The sequence below is a fragment of the Ambystoma mexicanum genome, chromosome 12, assembly GCF_040938575.1.
Source record: "Ambystoma mexicanum isolate Mex_15411 chromosome 12, UKY_AmexF1_1, whole genome shotgun sequence".
Taxonomy (NCBI): Eukaryota; Metazoa; Chordata; class Amphibia; order Caudata; family Ambystomatidae; genus Ambystoma; species Ambystoma mexicanum.
Genome location: NC_090936.1, coordinates 363,619,513 through 363,641,702, shown reverse-complemented (window position 1 = coordinate 363,641,702; position 22,190 = coordinate 363,619,513). Strand labels below are relative to the sequence as shown.

General features: G+C 44.4%; 2 protein-coding genes and 1 pseudogene across 2 annotated transcripts in view; 1 reads left to right on the top strand and 2 right to left on the bottom strand.

Annotated features, from left to right (window-relative positions):
* The window catches only part of DNAI7 (dynein axonemal intermediate chain 7), a gene marked incomplete in the record, with an annotated part of 1,381,690 nt that overhangs the window by 814,384 nt on the left and 545,116 nt on the right, over positions 1-22,190 (bottom strand).
* On the top strand, positions 16,095-17,518 carry LOC138513137 (NADP-dependent malic enzyme pseudogene; annotated as a pseudogene).
* Positions 21,417-22,018, bottom strand: LOC138513540 (large ribosomal subunit protein eL6-like). The gene has a single exon (XM_069628484.1). It carries the CDS (start codon positions 22,006-22,008, stop codon positions 21,457-21,459), a length of 552 nt encoding a protein of 183 aa, XP_069484585.1. The 5' UTR covers positions 22,009-22,018; the 3' UTR covers positions 21,417-21,456.

Below are 22,190 nucleotides of genomic sequence, written 5' to 3'. Positions count from 1 at the left end.
CAATTCGTAATCTGAAACAAGTAGAACAACCGAAAGATGCCACAGGGATAACCATACCGACATGGTATGGTGCTAATACGACAGCAATAATAGATTATGTATATCTGTCAACAGATCTACTGGAATCAATTACAGAGATCCAAATCAATCTATCAACAAGAAGTGATCACCACCAACTAATAGTAACTGGTTCCAGATCCACACAACCAAAAAAGATTGACTTCAGCATACCGACAGAAGTCGCTGGAAACGATTGCCAACTGCGAATAACTCAACAGCAAATAAGAGATCTCACAGACCGATTACACTTAACAACAGTGCCAGATATCGACAAACTTAATTATGATACCTTTCTGATTCCCTTCCTAAAGCCGAGGAAGAACCAATCGAAACTATACAATCATTATTACGATACTGTAGTTGCGCAGAAAAATAAACAGATGTGTAAGGACATTCGCAACCTAAAACCCACAAATGGAATTTCAATTTCTGCACAGAAGAAAAAAATAAAACAAAAATACACAAACTGGAGGAAATCATACCAGGCAACACTGATACAAAACGATGCAGAAACCATGATGAAAGCTTACAAGAACCACAACCCAAGACAACTGTGGAATCTGTTGAACAATAATGAAAGCAACCAACAACTCTTGATAGCAAACGTGACCAAGCAAAAATGGATAGACCACTTTGCAAATATATATAATGATCCAGATAATACCATGCCGCGAGCACTACAGACTGTAAATAAAGCATGGAATGTTCGCTACGAGACGGAAGACCTGATCCTGATTTTTGAAAAACTGAACACCTCACGTGCCCCAGGTCCTGACGGTCTGTCCAATGCAATTCTAATACAAAATGCGGAGCTGTGGATTCTCTTCATGATGAGACTCATAGAAACCATCAACAAACAGAATACAATTCCTCCATCATGGAGAACAGCGATAATCGTCCCCATATACAAACTAGGGGCGTGGGACAATCCGGAGAATTTTAGACCAATCGCACTACTAGACCCATTGGGCAAGATCTTCGCCGCATTGCTCCTCAAAAAACTTAAGGAATGGGCTAAGAAAACAAAGCGATTGGCAGCGAGACAGACGGGATTCACTGCTGGCGTTGGTACTAATATAAATCTCCTTATAATGAACTTGGTCAAATATGAAGCAATAGAAAAAAAAACACAGATCTATGCTGCTTTCTTGGACCTACATATGGCATTTGATTCCATACCAAGAACGCGACTATGGGAAAAACTGTTGCCGTGGAATTGTCCAGTGGAGATCCTCGCGCCAATAAAACTATTATATTCCGATACAACAATAGCTGTGAGACTTTCAAAGAATGGCACGACTACACCCATGATAAAAACCACAAAAGGACTAAAGCACGGTTGTTCTCTCGCAGCCATCTTTTATAATTTATACACAGCAGATTGCAAAGAACATCTTAATGACCCGGCTCTGAACCCTCCAAAACTGAACTCTGTCCCAATTCCAGCGTTATTCTATGCCGACGACATAATCCTATTCGACAAAACCATCTCGGGTCTACAACGGAGCTTACATCTTATGGGAACCTACATGAAATCCAACAACCTAAGGATCAATACGGCAAAGACTAAAATCATGCCATTAGTAAAACTTCCATTCAAGAAACATCCAGCACTAAAATTCTCTATTGATAACATTTGTCTAGAAGAAGTATCGACCTTCAAATATCTCGGCATTATACTAAATCAATCTAAAATAGAAAAACAGTGGTTCAATAACCTGGAAATGAAAACCCAGACACTAGCCAGACAAGGCTGTGTCCCACACAGGAAATATGGCAAATTTTCCTTTAAACCTGTCATAACATTCTACAGGCAGAAAGTAATCCCGGTAATTACATATGGCAGCGACACAATGATCCACTCACAATCCAACAATTGGGCGAAACTAGAAGCTATATTCTGGAGAAAGATCTTAAGGCTCCCAGATTCTTATCCGATGGCTAGAATTCGCTATGAGGTGGCAACCCAATCCCTATCTTCGATAGTGAAATGGAAACAGCTCGACCTACTAAGAAAACTTCTGACAAACGATGAAACACCAGCAACAGAAATTTTGAAAAATAATCCAACTGCTCTTCATAATACATTTTTAAGGAAATGGAAAGATCATTTGCACCAACAATTAAAGGATGAAGAAATATCACTCGAAACCCTCATGAACAGACCAGAACATGCAAAACGCAAATTAGCAAATAACGACTGGATCCGAACATGTCATGCCAAAACTCTATATTTAAGAAATCTTCAAAGTCAATTGGACACTCGAGCACTAAACGAAATTCCGAAGTACATGGAACAGTTTCCTGATAACAATATCCGTACAGTGTACATGGCAATTCGTTTAAATAAGTTACCTACAAGAGACAAACTGGCAATGATACGACAAATCCCGAAAAGTGACAACTATTGTCGTTTCTGTAAAGATAAAGTACCAGAAACAATTTATCATCTAGTAATGATCTGCCTAGAATTAACGACCAAGAGACAGAATTTTGGTAACTTTTTTAAAATATCGAGACAACAAATGGACACGGATATGCGTTGGTCTTTATTATTGAACGGACGCGAAAACAAACTAATTTTCACGATAGCTCAATGCTTACAACATATCTTGGGATTGCAGCCTGGAGTTCAACAGAAAGCCAAGCGAAGATACTGACGACTGGCCTAATTGATGCCGAAAGTGTTAACAAGAGATCTTCTTATTGTCTCTACATTTTTTTTTTAAATGTATCTACTCTCTCTAGCTCTCAATTGAACTGTTATATTTTATAATTTTGTGTATCACTGAGTTTTAAAAATGAAATGAAAAGTTTGTAACAAACTAAATCATTTTAATAAAAAAAAAAAACATGGTGAACAGACAACTTGGTCTGTGTTATGTGAAAAACCAAAGGGTGTCTCACTTACTAGTCCCCGGGGATCTCTCTCTCAGGTCGCCACGGCACGGCCATCACCTTTGGATACAGACCCTGGGGGTGGATCAGTGCTGGAGGATCACCTGGGTGAGGGGTCTTCAGTGAGTGGGGGGTGAGATGACTTATGGTGAGACGCAGTATTCCCCCCCTTTCCCGTACCCATGACCCATCCAATTTTATAGGATTCTTCAACGTCCTGACTCCCCCCTTTTCTACACAAACACTGGGTCGAGGAAGAGGGTGACGGAGAGTAAAGAGGCTAACCCTTACATATCACATTGGACATGTTCTGCTAATCGGGTCAGGCAAAGTCAGGCACCTGACTTTAATTACATACATCTGGTACCCATTAGATCTCCCCACAGGGATAAAAGGTGGAACATAGAGACAAACTGTGAGCAAGGTGGAACACGAGAAGGAGCAGAACTTCCGGGGCCAAGGCGAACGTACCAAAGCAGAGCAACCGACAGAGGGACAAGAGCAAAGGGTAGAGAAACTCAGGAGATCCCTGCAGGAGGTTGTTGCCTCAGAAGAGTCATGAAAGATACACGAAGAAGGCCTAATGCCAAACAAGAAGACTGCATTGTGTTTCAAGGACACCAGAGATCCTCCCGGGTAAACGACAGAGTTAGGGAGGCGAGGCCAAGCTTGTGGCATTAACCTTGACTCGTGAATTAAAACCGTAAAGACAAGAAAGGAATGAACACAGCAGGTGAGTTGGCGAGCAACATGAAAGTCTGGTGTGTGCTAAGGTGTTAGGCAGAATTATATGCAGTACCCTTTGGGAACACCACACACAATTAAGGTACAAGTGACAGTACAAATTCACCTTTGGTACAAGCCTGTACTACACAGTAAAGTGGTAGTGATGACTGAGCAGCCAGACTTATCTCAAGAGTAAGTGAGCAGTATCAATAGTTACACAAAGGAAAGCAATTACTATGATTCAAACAAACAATGAGTCAAGGTTTCTGAGTAAAAGAATATACATTTATTTAGACATCAGTTGTAATACATTGCACTAAGGTAAAGCAGTTGAAAAATCACACTCTTAATACACTATACCGCACCCAATAGATTCTGGACAAGTTAGGCTTAAAATGAAGTGTGAGCAAAATGGCACTCCAGCAATTTAAGAGGTTGAGAAAGACAAAGTCAGACAAGAATTGAGTAGCACCAACAAGTAAGCAGGGCAATCTAGAAAAAGGAACTACAGTGAGAAAATCAGATTCAAGGGGCCTGGCCCAAAGTCAATGGACCAAAGTCTCTGCTCAAGATCACACAGTTCAGGGTAGTTTGCGGTTAAGTCTTTGCCAAGAGTTCAGGATGAAGTTGGTCGGAAGATAATTTATCTTAAAGAATGGAGAAGGACAAGCCCTCAGATTGGTGAAAGGTTTCACACACCTTCGCCGCGGCTGGACGAAACTAACAACCGGATTTGAACAGTACCTTAAATGGAGAAGAAGGCTGTAGCTGAGGCGGACGTTCCTGGCAGGTCCTGAAGGCTCACGGTTCCTGAAGCGACTGTCGGACTGACACGAAGTAGGAAGACTGGAGGGTCCTGCAATGCCCAGGGAAGAAACCAGCAGCAGAGCAAAGCAACAAATAAAAGGTGCACTCCTTAAAACAAAAAGGGATACGTATTAACCCTTTCCAGAACTCTATTTAAGATAGTTTGTACTGGGTCTGTGATTTTTAAAAGAGACTAATAAAGTCAATGGCAACTTTACATGTTCTGGGAGACAGTAGTCAGTCCCAGAAAATGGAGTCGGAGTTGGGAAGTCAAAAAGACAACCCTGTGTCACTGCACTGAAGGTGCTGTGTAACACACAGTAAAAATATGATGCCTATGGAGTAGGTGAGGCTCCACAGTCTATGAACACAAAAACACATGTAAGAGTGGGGAAAAAAAGGCTCGCACTCTTACCAGGTGAAAAAATAAATCCCAGAAATCCAGCAAAGCTGCTGAGGGACTCAGTAGGTAAGGGAAATTAGCCATTCTGGAGAAGTGTCCCTAACATAAGGAAAGATTGAAGTTGCAACAGTATATCTCACAATTGAAGGATGCATGCGTGTGGATGAGAGACAAAGGAAGGCTGACCAGTGGTGAACTTTAAATTACTGATAACTGTGAAGCCAGTGATACAGAGTGGCCCGGTGAAAGGAAAGTAGCCCATTCAAAGGACTCTGCGCAAGGTGAAATGTTTTGTTATAACGTAGGAACAAAGTGAATGAACTCTAAAATGCGTAATGGCCAAGATGAACCACAGCGAAAGGGGAAGTTAAACTTTTGTGCTTATGATACTGAACTACCCAGACCAATAGACACTGGGGCAAATAACACAAGAGTGTAAGCTGAAGAGAAAGTCGAAGTGGTCCTGCGGAAGTCTATACTAAAAGCCTTGTACATTGTAAAGTCTTCGACATCAGGAAGGTATGAGCCCGACAGAGGAAGACCGGAAGTGTGATAAGTTAGAGGAAGGGAACCTCTAAAGAATGTTAATTATGCTTGCGGAAGGGAACCCCTGCAAGTGCTGTGATTGAAAGGTAGGAGCCCGACAGAGGGAGACCTGCGTGAACTTTTGTTGAATGGTGAAAGAACTTTTGAAAGCTGGAATAAGTGACTTTAACGTGGAAGTCCAAGTGGGCTTCAATCCATGTTTTGAACTGCCTTTGTTTTGAGGACCTGAGCCAGAGTGTGTCATCCTATCTACTGGGGCCACCTTTCTCCAGGCAGCCCAATACATCCTTACCCAATGCCACCCTACCCTCCTCTATCTCACTCAGAAATAAGCACCTAGGATCTAGGACCACCCGCAAAGTTAACACCAATCACCTCTGCCTAACTAATTCCAGCACTAACAGCACCAAGGTGCACCACCTGACCCCCTCCTACAAGAATACTAAACAATCCTCCTCATCTCTTAAATCAGAAATCAAAGAACCTACCAAAACTAACCACCAAGACCTTCGCTACAAATGCGCCCTGCTCAATGTTCGCTCGCTCACTGCCCATGCGCTAGAAGGTAATGATCTTATCACTAATCAAGACTTAGACATACTGGCCATCACGGAAACCTGGCTCCACGAAGCCTCCGGCCCAGCCATCACAATCGCACTTCCCAAAGGTTACTCTATCCTCAGACAGGACAGGCTAGCCAAAACAGGAGGAGGAGTAGCCCTAATATTCAAAGAGATCATATCTGTCAGACCTATACCCCAACAGGGAGAAGGAAAAGTAGACATCCTATCCGCCAAAATAGCACTATCACCTAATAGTACCATAAATATACATGTGGTTTACTGCCCTCCAGGAACCTCGTCAGACTTCATAGGACAAGTTACCCACCTCCTAGGAAACAATTTAATAAAATCCACCAAAACGCTACTCCTAGGCGACATCAATCTAGGTTTCAATGACGCCAATGACAAAAGCGCCACATCCTTCTCAAAGGACCTTAGTGACCTTGGCTTCTCTCAGAAAGTCACTTCCCACACACATGCAAAAGATTGGATTATAGACCACAACTGCGACACAAACATGGTTTCCAATACTGCCCTCCCATGGACAGACCATAACTGCCTGCTATTCACCATACCCATAACGCCATGCGCCAAGCCGACCACTCCAGCACCGGCCACAGTAGCCAGAAGCGCTAAAAACTCACTGCAGAGAAGATCAGTGCCTATCTCAACCTCCCATGCCTAGCACCACCATTCTCTCCCGACCCTGTCATACTAGCGGAACTATTCAGAGACACACTGACTAATGCCATCAACACAATCGCCCCGCTAGAAAACAAAAAAGAAAAGAAATCCTTCCACTCCAACTCGTGGTTCACAGAAGAGCTCCTTAACCTGCGCAACTCCAAACGGCAGGCGCTAAAAACCTGGCAGGCTAACCCCTGTGACACCACTAAAGATATATTCCAAACCATTGCTAAAAAATACAAAGAATCTATATTCAAAGCCAAATCAGAATCCTACAACAACAGAATCTCTTCGGCCAACTCACATTCCAAAGAGTTATTTACCATCTTCAAAGAATTAACAGTACCTCCAACTTGCACGGACAAAATTGTTAAAGATGCAGCCTGGTGCTCCAGCATACAAGCTGCCATGCTAAAAAAAATAGACCTCCTCCAGAACAAAATCTCTGACCATTACAAAGCATTACCTAAACAGAAGCATCAGAAGCAAACCCAACAAAAACGCTCAGGCATCATCCATCCCAATTTCTCCTTCTCTGAAATATCCGAGACAGACGTCCAAGACATCCTAAAACATCTCAAACCATCGTTATGCAAGGGCGATGTATGCCCCCCAAAAATTATCAAAGAATGCGCGGAGCAGCTCGCGCCACTAATCACCGCCTTCATAAACGCCTCATTCAAAACAGGTATAGTCCCCCACTGCCTCAAAGAACCTACATTAGACCCCTCCCAACCAAATAATTACAGACCAATTAATACCAATCACTGCCGTCCCTTTTCTTCTTTAAATATTAGATAAGGCCGCACACAGGCAAATCCAACTGTACCTCGAAACCAACTCTATCCTTGGTAAGAGACAATCAGGGTTCCGCAAAGGACACGGAACGGAAACCGCATTACTAGATCTGAAAAACCAAATCACTTCCATCCTTGACATGGGTAAGCCTGCATTACTTCTGCTCCTGGACCTCTTAGCAGCGTTTGACCTCGTTGACCATAACACCCTCACCAACCACCTCACACATGCTGCGCACTTCTCCAATCACGCAGCAACTTGGATCACATCCTTCCTACAAGGCAGAGCCATGAAAGTGTTCTCCAATATAGCAAACGCTGAACCCACTATCATACACTGTGGTGTTCCCCAGGGATCCTGTACTGCCCCTACACTTTATAATCTATTTACAAAGCCACTCTTCGATAAACTGGATGCACCTGGGATCACATACACAAACTATGCTGATGATACCCAGGTGCTCCTTCCCCTCACTGGGAACTATATCAATGACGCTTCTACCCTCCAACAAATGTACTCCACAATTCAAGCCTTGATGGCCACCAATGGATTATGCCTCAACAGGGATAAAACTGAAATCATCATTCTCGGTCAAAAACCCACGCTAGCTAAACTGAGTCGAATCTATCAAAACTTCTGCGTTGACCACTGTAGCATGCCAGTCCTTTCGTCAGTTAAAACGCTTGGAGTATACATTGATGCTACACTATCCATGGATAAGCAAGTTAGCGCCATTGTATCAGCCTCTGCTCTGAGTACCAAACTAATCAATGCCATAAAGCCTTTTCTAACAAAAGACAATTGCCTCTCCATTTCAAGAGCTACAATAGGAGCTAAATTGGATTACTGCAATTCCCTCCTAGCGGGTACATCAAAATAAAACTTAGCCAGACTCCAAACCACTCAAAGCAACTCTCTCAGAGCAGCTCTAAGTATTCCCAAAAGAGAACACATCTCCCAAGCAAGAAAAAATGCTCACTGGCTACCAGTTAAAGACCAAATCTCCTTCAAGATTCTCTCCACTGCACACAAATGCATCAACCTAACAGCACCCTCTTACTTATCGGATTCTTTAGTCAGAACACAATCCACCAGGCCCATTAGACTCGAGTACACCAACCAACTCATAGTGCCACGAATTACCAGGGCCAAGGCAGGAGGTCTAGGATTCCCCTATCTGGCACCTAAACTCTGGAACACTCTACCCACAGCCCTCAGAGCGGAAACCTCTCTTCAGGCCTTCCGTAAAAATCTAAAAACGACACTCTTCAACTAGCTGCTAGCTCACTGAATACACCTGCGCAATACTATGATATCTGCACCTATGCGCTACAAGCTGCAATGCCATCTCATGCTGTATGTATTTACGTGACTACAGTAACTAAGATATAAATATCCACTGTAACCAGCGCCACAATGCCCACGGGCTGCTGTGCGCTTAACAAATGTGAATAAATAAAATAAATAATAGATAAATACGGGGAGGAGAGCAGACTGAGCCACACTGATTTTCCTTTGCATACATATTCCCCTTTAAACCCTTTTTGTATAAGAGATAGGGCAGGCATCAGGTTTTGTTAGTATAGGCCATCTTTGATTTGACAGAAACTGACTAGGACTGTGTTTTCTTTATTATTTGATGGTAGAGAGTACTCCTTTCATAGCTATAGGGCACAGCAGGAGTTTTTCCAAACCCTGAAAATTGAATAAAGGTTTTACAAATTGTACATCTTGTGTCAGAGTCATACTTGTGATACCATGCCTCCCTTACAGTTACCTCATTTAACGCTTTGAGTAATACGATTAAGGGGTTAATTTCTAAAAACCGGCATATTTTACAGGTGAGTAATTTACATTTTCCTCACACATTATGTGCATTTCATAAAGGCAGGAACCTCAGACAGGCTCTTGTACGAGCTGATAGCCCAGCTCTTGTCCACATCTTTCTGTTGCACCCTGATGCCTGCAGGCTTACGGCGCATTATAAATAAATAGATAGAAACCAGAAAGCCCCTTACTCCTCCGTGTGGGGTTTGGAGACAGTAAAGGGTCATGTTCCATGTGGCAACTGCAGTCTTTGCAAGTTCACATCTACAAAAAACGGTCACAGTAAATGAGAAAACATGGGACTTAAAGACACACACTACTTGCAAAAGCTGTAATGTCCTATACATTATTGAGTGCGCTCCAGCAAAAAACTATGTAGGAAAAAACCACTAGATCAGTGGGAACATGGATCGTAGAACATCAGTCCAGAACTTGCACAAAATCCGTTACTGCTCCTTTAGTACAGTTTTTTGTAACCATAGGAACACAACCTAGGTTTACATTGGTAGGCTGTTGAAAAAGTCACGAGTAATGAAACTAATAGGATGGAAGAAAGGTTATCCGTTAGGGAACCGTTTTGGTTATATGATAGCACATTTTATCTCTGGTCTTAATGACCAGGAGTGGCGGCACCAGATAGGGTGCGTATAAAGATACAGTGGAACTCACTTACAGTGAAAATAGAGCAGCTTTAGGATTTGGAATAAATACACCAAATTTAATTTTGTACATTCTTATTATACGACTACATTTTATGGCACCTGGTGATTTTTACGCCACATACATTAGTGAGCGTTTAGCTAGGAATCCATCTCGTTGCAGACAATTATGTGCCAGGAAAAGTTATCTGCAGCAAGCCTCATGAGAATCATTTATAATGCGTTACTTTTATTTTATTTATTTGCATTTTTGACATTGAGGCGCTGTTAGAGGAATTGTTTTAGTATTTTTTGTCGCTTAAACACCCAGCGCGCCCCTGGGGATCGAACCTGTGTTGCTTCGTATCGTCTTGCTTCCAAGGCAAACACGTTGCTGCTGAGCTATCGTCCCGGGACTACATTTACAAAAATTATTAGTTTATCACCTAGTGGAGAGGGCACACAGATGTATTGCTTTTCTTTTGCCGTTGTCTTTTTAGCATCACTTGGTCCTGAGGAAGACATAGTATATGGAATATTGTCTGAATATGTTGAAACTAGCACATCAGGGGTCAACACTTTTTGCTATCTGTCAGAAAATCCTATTGGTAGGAAAATCTGACAGGAATTGTAATGTCATTTTTTGCTGCCTGTCAGAAAATCCTACCAATACGAAAAAGTGACAGGGTAGGAAAATCTGACAGCCTAGCCTGTCATTTTTTCCTACCCGTCAGAAAATCCTACCGACAGCTAGCATTGGGCAACCCACCCAGGGGTAGGAAAAAGTGAGGGGGTAGGAAAATCTGACAGCCTAACCTGTCATTTTTTCCTACCCGTCAGAAAATCCTACCAAGAGCAGGCATTGGGCAACCCACCCAGGGTTAGGAAAAAGTGACCGTGTAGGAAAATCTGACAGCCTGACCTGTCATTTTTTCGGTATCCCTACATATTATCCCCACCAAAAATATGGGCGTATATATGGTTGTCTTGCCATAGGCGATATTTTTGGGGGGTACCTTTTTCGTCGGGGCACCTGTGGGAATGCGAGAAGGTATGACATCTGTTGTTGGCGACGTGTTTCGATGAGTGGACACAGGGAAATGTCTCTGAAATTGGCTGGAAATGAAGTCAATTCTCAGACATTTTGCTCTGGCCACCCACCGAAACACACCGCCAACACCACATGGCCTACCTTCCCGCGCCCCCACACATGTCCCGATGAAAACGGTACCTCACATGTGTGGGTGCACCTACCGGGGGCGCAAAAGGAAAAGGGTAACCCACTGGGAACACCAAGCCTTTCGCCACTGCCCATTTTGTTCATGTGGGCAACCTACAGATTTAGGCCTAGGGTGTCGAAGCCAGCAAGGAAAACAGGGAACCCCATGCATTTCTCAAAAGAGGAAACCCGTGGGAATCCACACATGGCCCAATTGGAGGGGGGGCCCATCTCATGTAGCCCTCCCAGGGGCAGATAAGGGGAGGCTGTCCTCCACTCCTCCCTGGGCTCAGGCATCCGTTCCTAGGAGCAGATATCTGCCCCCAGGAAGGGCTACAAGGGGTGTCTCCATTTCCATTTGGGGTGAGGGGGAGAGGGCCACCCCCCATATCTGTAAAATATATCCCTGGTGGCTAGTGCCCCCCATCCCACGCAAAATTCCCTTTTTTTTTATTTTTTCATTTTTGTTTTGCCCCCTTCCCTCGGGCAGATGATCAGCCATCTGCCCCCAGGGGGGGCCTAACCTGCAGGCCCCATCCTTTGGGGGGCCTGCACACTAATTCCTGGTAGCCACCCCACCCCCCAATTGGATGGGGGGCCCACCTAATGTATTTCTGCCTGGGGCCATAAATCTGCCCCCAGGGAGGGCTACAAGGGGTGGCCCCCCCTTTCCACTTGGTGTGGGAAGGGGAGGGCCACCACCATTTCATGGGGGCAAAAAAATCCCCGGCCCCCACCCCCACCCCATCCACATTCTATTTATTATTATTTTTTTCTTTTTGCCCCCCTTCCCTGGGTGCAGATGATCAGCCATCTGCCCCCAGGGTTGTGCACATATGTGCCCCCATGCTTTGGGGGCCGGGGGGGAGAGGGGGCGAGGCAGCCCCCCTCCCACCCACGTCACAAACGTTTCCATGGTGGTCCAGTGGGTTGCTGGTCACGGATCGAGCGCTCTGCGCTGATCTGTGACCAGCAATGCGTCATATACGTGGTGTCCTTGGAAAGGGGAGAACATCCCCTTTTGAAGGACACCACTTTTTCCTATATCCACCACTTTTTCCTATATCCCCGGTGGCCTAGTGGGCCCCAGGGCCCCAAACCCCCTCCCACCGCCTTTTTTTTTTCTTTTTTACCCTTTGGGGCAGTGATCATCTGCCCCCAGGGGTCTCCAGCGCTGGGGCCCCATGCTTTGGGGCCACGGGGGCAAGGGGGCCGCTTATCAAATCAATCAAATGCTCTGCGTTCTATTACTCCATTAGCACCAGAACCTCTTTACAGCTTACCCGCCCGATATCAATTAAGATGATGCCAAAACCCCTGTCCACTCAGATTCAGCCAGTAGATGGGCAATAGTCAGCCTTGCATGTGCCATCCTTAGAAATGTGGGCTTGCAATGTGCCTCCACTGGGTGGCACTTCAAGAGGTGGCACAGGGCAGCCCTTTTTAGGAAGACCGCTCAAGTGCTAGGCGGATTCTCATAGGCAAAGTGGCATTCATCAATAGGAGGCACTAGTGCATACTCTAGAAAGGGGACAGCAAGAGAGCCTTCTCCGGGAAAGATGACCATAAGCAGAAGACTATCCCTGTCTATGGAATCCAGGTGCCTGTGGTCCAGGACTGAACAAACCCGCATTCACTTCTGATAAGGCAGGCGTGAGCATGTACACGCTGCTCCAGAACATTCAACAGTTTCTAGTCAATAGTGAAGTCTCATTTATTGTGCGAGGCATTACAGCATCCAATGTATCTATCCAATTTCTTCACATTTCACTGAAGTTAGTGTCAGAATTGTCCTCACGGATTAGCACCCCACAATAATGAACTTTGTATCTGTTATTTGGACTGTCGGATGCCTGGAGAATGAAGAGGTCCACATAGGTGGAGGGGTGAACCCATCCTCAATGATAGGTAGAGGCTATTCTTATCTATAAATCTTCCCAGTGAAATGCCTTCCATCTCACTGAAGTACCAGGATAAAGTCATGTTTACAACATCTTCAAATCATCTTGGCTGTAAAAGGTGGGATTTTCATCTCCATACTTCTCCCTAACATGCTCTGTAATTTGGCATTTGGGGAGGTTCTCTGTCTGTGCAGTGCCCTTAAGAGTCTGCAGTGAAGTGTAGACATGCACAGAAATCACCTTACAATTGTACTTTGAGGCTCCTTTGACACCAGAATGCTGGCCTACCTTTATCTTTGCACTGCACCACGCAGTGATGGGTGCATATTTTTGGGGTGTTGGCAAAATGACAGAGATGTAAACAGCTTCAAGATACTCAAGTTTCATCCTTTGGACCTGAAGTTTTACCGGTTCATATACAATCCAATTTTGGACACTGCAAGTCCCTCCATTTTTTTCTGTAGTCTCCCACATAGTAATTTTCATTTATTTTACTAAAAAGATAACATTTGTCCAAAATCATCCTACCTCGCAATATACCTGGACGTGGCATGGCACAGCTGAAATGCCAACACACTTCTGTGCCATTCCAAAACCCATGCCCCGTGTACATGGTGGCAGGGGAGCCGACTTATGAATTTCCCGGGGGGGGGGGGGTCAAATACAGGAAGTGACATCACTGGCAGTTATAGGACCACAAATTTGCATGTAGTGGCCAACTTGGTGCAACGGCGCGCAGGGGTGGTGGTGTAGTCGCGCACAGCTCAGAACAGTGGAAACATTGGCTAGCATGTACTGCATATACTAAAGTCAAGTAAGAAGGAGATTTAAGCCTTTGAGTTGCATTCCAGTGGGCCATCACTGCCCCTACTCCACCCCTCTATAATCATCCAGGTTGTAGTAGCCCTCAAAAGGCAGAGCAACACAACTAGGATGACAGAACGAAATGCTGTCCCATCCTGTGAGTGTGTCAAACGTCGGAGCAAAGACTGTGCGGGTGCCTCCTACCTTGGAGCACAATCTCACTAATTTGGTGCAAATCTCACAAGTGTGGAGCATGGGAATCCCCTGCGTGTGTGTGGGCTGCAGACCCCGGATCACCTGCTCACTTCTTCAGTGTGAAACTGTGGCCAAGGCTCTTTGGGCTAGCATTAAGGATGGGTCTCACAACAGTGTAATATATATTGAGTGGGCACCTCACTCCTTGGAGCATAGTATCAACCGTTGCTGGTAATCTCACAACTGAATGTACAGTTTCACTCTTGGTCATCTCAGGGGGGACCCCATGTATATTAATGGAGTCAGTCTCCCATCTGAGAAGACAATTATATTTCTGTTAAAACACTCTGAATTGTCACTCCAGTTTTCTCGATCTATAGATCCATACCATATTCATTCAGTGTGTGCAGGGGTGATAACTTATGTCTGAGAGAGCTAATTCTTTCATTCAGGAGAGATAAAGGGGTAACAAACCGCTGTATGTGGGATCAGGCTCATTTTGCCCCTTGGCAACCTCCAGAAAGAGTGAGCAGGTTTAAAGACCCTGCTGATTCTGCTATCCGTTGCCCCATCACGGCTCCCAACATCCTGAGCGGCAGCTTATGGACAGCAGGCAGCTCCGGACATGCCTGTTGCCAATTGGATGTAGACAGATCTACTATTTAGACACTGGGAGAGAGCCATGCATCCACATTGGTGGTGAAGAAGCACTCAACATACAGAACACAATGGTATAGTGTTGCAGTCCCGCTGGGAAATGACAATTGCATGTGAGCAGTAGGCTGGATCAGTGCTGCCCCATAAAAGGTGTAGAAGCCTCTGTGACAAGTGCCAGTACTGACCCAACGGTGAGAAGTGCAGTATTTTCACATTAACTATGCTTAAGAACTTTGGGTTATTGAATAGTGCTGCTACATTCTGAGTAATTCCATCCCTTTAAATATATGAGCTCTTGCATAACCACGACAGTGTTGAGATATTCTGATGATGACAGAATTGCTCAATAGTTCTGGTTCTGTATCATTAAATGTACTTCAGATCTTTAGAGTATCAGAAGGATAGCTCAGGGGCAACGTGCTCGCCTTGGAAGCAAGACGACACAGAGCAACACAGGTTCGCTCCCTCGGTCCGCGCAACACAGGTGTGCTCCCTCGGTCCGCGCAACACAGGTTCGCTCCCTCATTACGCGCTTAGAAACCTCTGGGTAGTACACGCATTATAAATAACCAATTAAAATAAAAAGAAATACATCTGTTGAGAAGTGTCAATAAGAGTGTAGCAGCTCAACTGAGAGGTGCTGATGTTGTCCCATTAAAAGTATAGCAGCCCCACTAAGATGAACTAGCATTGCCTCAGCAAAAGCATAGTATTATCGCTGAGAAGATTCAACAATTATAGAAGCCCTGTTACAGCAATACTATCCCATCAAGAGTATAGCGAGCTAACTGAGGAGTACCAGCATTGCCCCATTTCAAATATGGCAGCTCTACTATAAAGTGCTGGCTCATATGCCTCCGTTCTCCGCTCATAGCATTCACCCTCACCACGTGAACACTCAGAGACATGCAAACAGTCTAATTTTCCCTCTCCCTGCCCCCTGCCTCCTCCCTCGCTTTGCATCTGTACCTCCATTTCTAAAAAGCCTTCTGGGTTGGGTGTACCTCTACATCTGTTCCCCCCTCTTTCCAAGAGGGGTGCACAGATGTACAAATACACCTAACCCAAAACAATTTTTAGAAATTGAGGGACAGATGCAAAGCAAGAGCCTCTTGCTTTGCATCTGTCCCACAATTTCTAAATATCGTTTTTTCTCGGCTTTTACCCGGGCCGCCAGAGAGAGACACAGTATGGATGGAACAAAGGGCCATCCATACTGCGTCTCTTCTATCCGGCCAGGAGGGGGGGGTGGGTGGTCAGCCCAGGCTTCATTCTGCCAGGGGGGTGGGGGGGCCCGGGCCCTGCAGCCCCCGTACTCGGCGCCCCTGCATGGTGGGGTTGTAAAATCCAGTCCTGCTGCTCGCAATGGAGGAGGACAGCCTGGGTAAGTGGGGGCCAGTCAAGTATGGAGCCCAGCCGCCCGCCTCATCTGCAGGCAAGCAGGAGGCAGGGCTTCATCTGTCCAGGACCTGGCTCTCCTTGGCTCTGCACGGCGCTTTTAATCAGCGAATTTCAGGACTGTTCTTCAGCCTGGGAGAGCACTGAACTCACTGAGCCATGCAGTGTCAACACTTCTCACTGTAACGAGGCTTCATTTGGAGAGGGGGGCAATGTGAACAGATGGCTGAGCGCCCCCTCCCCTGTCCCCACTGCTTTCATCTGTAGAAAAATGCCTCTTCTATTTCGGCGGCCCTGCCCCTAGTGCTTAACTATAAGTCATTTGAAGATTTCGCTAATGCAAATGCATTCCGTCTCATGAATAAATATTGCGATATATACTGCACTTTCAATGATGACATTCAAGGAACTGCAGCAGTAGCTGTGGCCGGACATTTCGCAGCACAGCGAATAACTAAACGCAAGTTCTCTGACAATACTATACTCTTTCAAGGCGCTGGAGAGGCTGCCATGGGGATAACTGGCCTGATTGTTATGGCGATGGAGAAAGAAGGCACCCCGACAGAAGAGGCCGTCAAGAAGATATAGATGGTGGATTCCAAGGGACTAATAGTTAAGGGACGTGCCGCTTTGACTCATGAGAAAAAGCGGTTTGCACAGGAACATGAAGAAATCCGGAATCTGGAAGATGCAGTTTAAGCTCTAAAACCAACTGCACTTATAGGTGTTGCAGCGATCGGGGGTGCCTTTACTACGAAAATCATCAAAGACATGGCTTCCTTTAATGAAAGACCTATCATTTTTTCTCTCAGCAATCCAACCAGCAAAGCTGAGTGCACCGCAGAAGAGTGCTACTCTCTGACCGAGGGTTGTGGCATATTTGCGAGTGGAAGTCCCTTTGACCCAGTCACACTCCCAAGCAGAATTACTTTGCATCCTGGACAGGATAACAATGCTTATGTGTTTCCTGGAGTGGCCCTTGGTGTTGTTGCATGTGGAATGAGGCACATAAGCGAGGAAGTATTCCTTATTACTGCTGAGCTCATAGCACAGCAGGTTTCTGATCAGCATCTGCAGGAGGGCCGCTTGTATCCACCCTTGCAAACCATCAGAGACGTCTCCCTCAAGCTGGCTGTCAAGATTGTGGAACACGCCTACAGCACCAATACAGCATCTGTCCAGCCTGAGCCCCAAGACAAGGAGGCATTCATCCGCGCCAAGATTTATAACAGTGATTATGACACGTTTGTGCTGGAGTCCTATGTATGGCCCGAGAGCGCAATGGCAATACAGACAGGGAATATGCTTTAAAGGAAGAGTGAACAATGGCACACGTGTGGTAATATCAAGCACAACATAATTTCGACTGTTCAAAAATACAAGTCTTCTAATGAATTTTATTTTACCAGGATGTCGCTTTTGAAATAAAGTCAGTCACATTGTCACAAGATAAAAGTAACACTGAGACATGAGATGTTGGAATTAAAATGAACCGAATAAAAAAAAAATACAAAAAAAACTGTCATGACTGAGCATGCGCAGTGAGCTGGATTTATCATGAATATGTACGTGTATGTTAAATAAGTGCATTATTAACGTGATAATGATGCACTTACTTCACATACACGCACATATATATTTGTTATGGATACTTTCATATGTTTTGCACATTTAGTGCTTATTAGAATCCTGGGACTTTATGAAACACAGTGCCTGCTGTGTTTATCTTCTGGAGTCTGCAGGGTTCGTGCTGTTTGCGTCCATGTACGAGTAGCTCTTAACAGGGCTTCGCTGAGTTCTGTTATTTCAGTGAGCCTGGCTCACATCAAGTTACAGAAACGGCACCCCTGGCACCCCACAAACACAGGCACACCACATTCCTGCTGTCAAAAAATCCTATCCGTTAAGTACTGATGCTCAGTCAGCAAGATAGGATTTTCTGACAGATAGGAAAAAGTGACGTTACACCGGCAGACTCATAAAAAAGACTGCTTTAAGCTGTCTCAGATAGTAGACCATTTTTCTGAATTAAACTATTCCAACAGGAGTTGAGTTAGGCATCTATAATTCAGGCATTACACAGGACTACCAATTTGAAGAAATGTTACTTCGACTTTAGTCCAGTTCAGCAGTTTGAAATGTTGATAGGACAGCAGTGTGCCTTTCTGGACTCAGTCACTTTTTGGTAGATCGACTATTCCCATACATCTAATGGAAATTGCATTTAGTATAATTAGTATTTTCCTGCATTTTTCGTTATGTGTGTGATGTGTCTCCCTTTTTATTCAGAAAATAGTTTTTATATTATATATTTTTGTATGAGAAATATGGAATGTATTTAATATGCTACCTCCATTGTTCGAAATGCTATAACGTGTTTAAATTGAGACAATAGTCATAAAATTGATCCTGTAGGACAACAATGTCCACTTTATTGCTTGTATTGTCCCGTGGGTGTCCACGAGTTATTGGTATTAACTACCCTTTCTCTTGTAACCACTGCAACAAAGCATGGAGTTCTACTATTTCGTCTTTGACCAAGGACTGGGTTGTTTGTCATGCTATTCAAACAATGCCAATTGCAGAGGATTGTGGGTAGTTGCCCTTCTGTTTCAATGACTAATGGCTGCAGATGAACTATATGAGAGTATGTTTATGCCTTTGTTAAGGAATATAGTGACACAGTGTCAGTACTATTATTACTCTTATAGATGTGAATGACAAAGAAAAACACCTATTCAATAACTCTTTTTATACTAGATCACTGTGAATACCTAATTGTCTGAGGCACATTGGTGCATTCAATGATACAATCGCTTCTGCTTGTTAAGGGCTTGTCCACTCTGAATTATGGTTACTTGTGGTTAGGTTATGCCATGACATTTCTTTGTGTATGACCGTAACAAGGGGTTAAGTTTGCTTATCATTCTTGTCCTAGTTGCGATTTCTGAAATCTCTTGTCTGATGGAAGTCCTTTTGTTTTTATGGCGATGGGATGTGTTTTATTTTACAGAAAACGTTGACACCGAAGGTGTAAGGTAAAAACCTGAAACTGATGTGTTTCTATAATTTTTAAAAAAAAAGCAAATCGATCCAAAACAGCTCTTCTGAACGCTGCTATTATGAGTGCCGAGTTAATGAACACAAAGTCTAAATGCCTTTCCTGTACAGCGCTTCGTAAGGGCCCATTTTCTTAATGTATTTTTACAACTAGAGTATTTATGCTTGCTAAACTCACATTATTAAGTGGGAGGCTGCTGGGGGGTCTCCAAATGCATATAGGTGCATTAAAATCTGCGAAAACAAAAGAAATGCAGTATTTTTTGCCGCAGAATTTAAAAAAAGAAATCACATAGATCCAAGTGTGAAACACTCCCTCCACAACACTCAGAATTCGTCTTCACCATTATTGCTACCATCTATTTGTATTGACCTATTTCTTTATTCACCGAGAAGTCTATTACAAAGGGAATGTTGATGGATAGTCCTTTTGTCTCCATAACATAATGAGCAAAATAACTAAGGTGCTTCACGTATAAAGGAGTAGACCACCGTCCTTATATTGGTATGTGTTCTCACTCTGCCTACAGACATAAGAATGGCATTGTTTACCCAGCCAATACTTTCCAGACCGGTCTGCTTGTGTGACTTGTGTAACCTAAGTAAACCTGCAAGTTAGGACTACTTGGTCTTTGCAGAGGCAGCAGAGACAGTATAAATAAACTTAATTATTTTAGGAAAGTAAGGTGGCGCACAGCTCTCAGCCGCAATTAGTTTGGTATTAGCTTTTGATTTATTTGGAAGGAATCTGTCTAGCCAGGAATAGAAAAGGAAAAAAAAGATGCAGCCGAAAAAGAACAAGTTACTTACCCCTGGTAACGTTGTTTTGACTGGATGTTCCTCCCACGTATTCCTCATCTTTGACATGTAATGTCCAGCTTCAGCTGCTTCTGGAATTTTTTTCGGCACTGGGCGCTCTGCGTCGAGCCGATGTCCCTCGAAGGCCTCAGTCGAGGGTGATGTCATCGAAACGTATAATAGCTCTTGCAGCGCCCGTTGGCCTCAGTTTCCCCTCCTCTTGCAGCATAGAGGCCCATAAATACGGGCATGACAGTACTCAGCCTTGGTGGAACGGAAGCTGTAATAGCATGGGAAATTCTACAGAGGGGTAGGTTGGGAGGGCGATGAGGAATGCGTGGGGGTACATCCAGTCGAAAGAACGTTACCAGGGGTAAGTAACTTGTTCTTCTATTGGATTGTGTCCTCCCACGTATTCCTCATCTTTGACAGACTCCCAAAGCAGTATTATGATTGGAGGAGGGTGTAGAATTAGAATTTAAAATACTGCTTTGGCAAATGTACCATCCTGAGCATGAGAAGCATCCAGTCAGTAGTGTTTTGTAAACGTGTCGATGGAAGTCCACGTAGCCGCCTCACAGATTTTTCTAATTGGAACACCCCTTTGAAGGGCTGTAGGTGTAGCCATGGTGGAATGAGCTCTCAAACCGTCAGGAGGTTCTTTACCTGCTAGTCTGTAGCATTCTGATATCGTGATGGTTATGCACCTAGACAAACAGGGTCATCACGAGTTTGGCTGTAACCCTTAAACGCGGCAGTAACGCAATTACTGCCGCATTTAATGGTCTGCTAAATCACAAGTTTGGCAGGATTTACCCCCAGCTCTGTGCTGGGGGTAAATCTGCCGTAAATTTGCCAATTTTTAGCGCAATCGTCGTGGGGTAATAGCGCCAATGGTAGCCGCAGTGAAAATTCCCCGTTGGGCCCAATGGGGAATTCCCATTCCGCCAAACCCGTCATCCGGCGCTAATAGCCCAGACCCATTGGCGGTAGCGCTATTATCACAGGTGGTATCTCGGCGGGAATACCGCCGGGATACCGCCCAACTCGTGATGAGGCCCAAAGTCTGTTTGGAAACAGCCTGATCTAGTTTGTGTCCTGTGTAACCGATAAAAAGTTGGTCATCAACTCTCAATTTGGACAGTCTGGAGATGTAAAAACTTAGCGCTCTCCTAGGATCCAACCTATGGAGTCTTTCCTCTTCTTTCCTTCTATCCTCCACCTCATCCTGGTAAGGAAGAACAATTTTCAGACTTAAATCAAAGTCCGAAACGACTTTTGGTAAAAAGGAGGGCTTGACTTTCAGAACAACCCTATCCTTGTGGAAGACGGTAAAGGGTCGCTTGCATGAAAGTGCCTGCATCTCTGTCACTGTGTGGGCTGATGTCAGAGCTATCAATAGTTTTTTTTTTTTTTTTTTTTTTTTTCCAGTTTGAGGACCATTTCTTTTAATGAGCTACTTTGTAACCAATTAGAAGACCAGTTTATGAGGAAAAACTCCATTGGAGAGAGAAAACTGAGCCCGCAAATAACCGCGGAACTGTGGCTCTTTCTTGATGAGAGGTAAAAGTTGGGAGTCCACCGCCTTCTGGTCCTGCTTGCGCTGTGAAGTTACCTCGTATTTCTCTTTTTCCGTGTCAAAAATTTCACCCTCCTGGTGTTTAGGCTTGCGCAGCTTCTTCTTTTTGAAGTAAGAGTCAGTCAGATGTTTAGGAATTTTTACAGTAGAGATGTCGAGCTTAGTAGATGTGGCAATGACAAACTTCTGGTGAGCCCTACGCAGTGGGATACGATTTATAACCAAAGGACCAGTTACAAGGAGCAAACCAGACCCAAGTTGCTTCAGGAACACCACACGCCTTCCTCTATGACGCCCGTTCAAAAGGATCAACACTGTCCCAGGAGTAATGGTAGAACGCAGCTTGCGCCTGTGCTGGGAAAAGGGCTTTTTACCATGACTCAAAAGCTTGCGGGGAACATCCTCAGTCGGATAGTATCGTGGCATTTTACGTAGCTTAACCATACGGGTGCCTCCATTGAACCGTATAACAGAGCTATCAATAGTATTGTCTTAAAGGTTAACAACCTTAGCTGACATGCGCCTTGAGATCATACCAATGATACATAAGGAGCTATATAAATGCGTAGTAACATAACGTAACATAACATGTGTGCAGAGGTTCAAAAGGAGCACACATCAGGAAT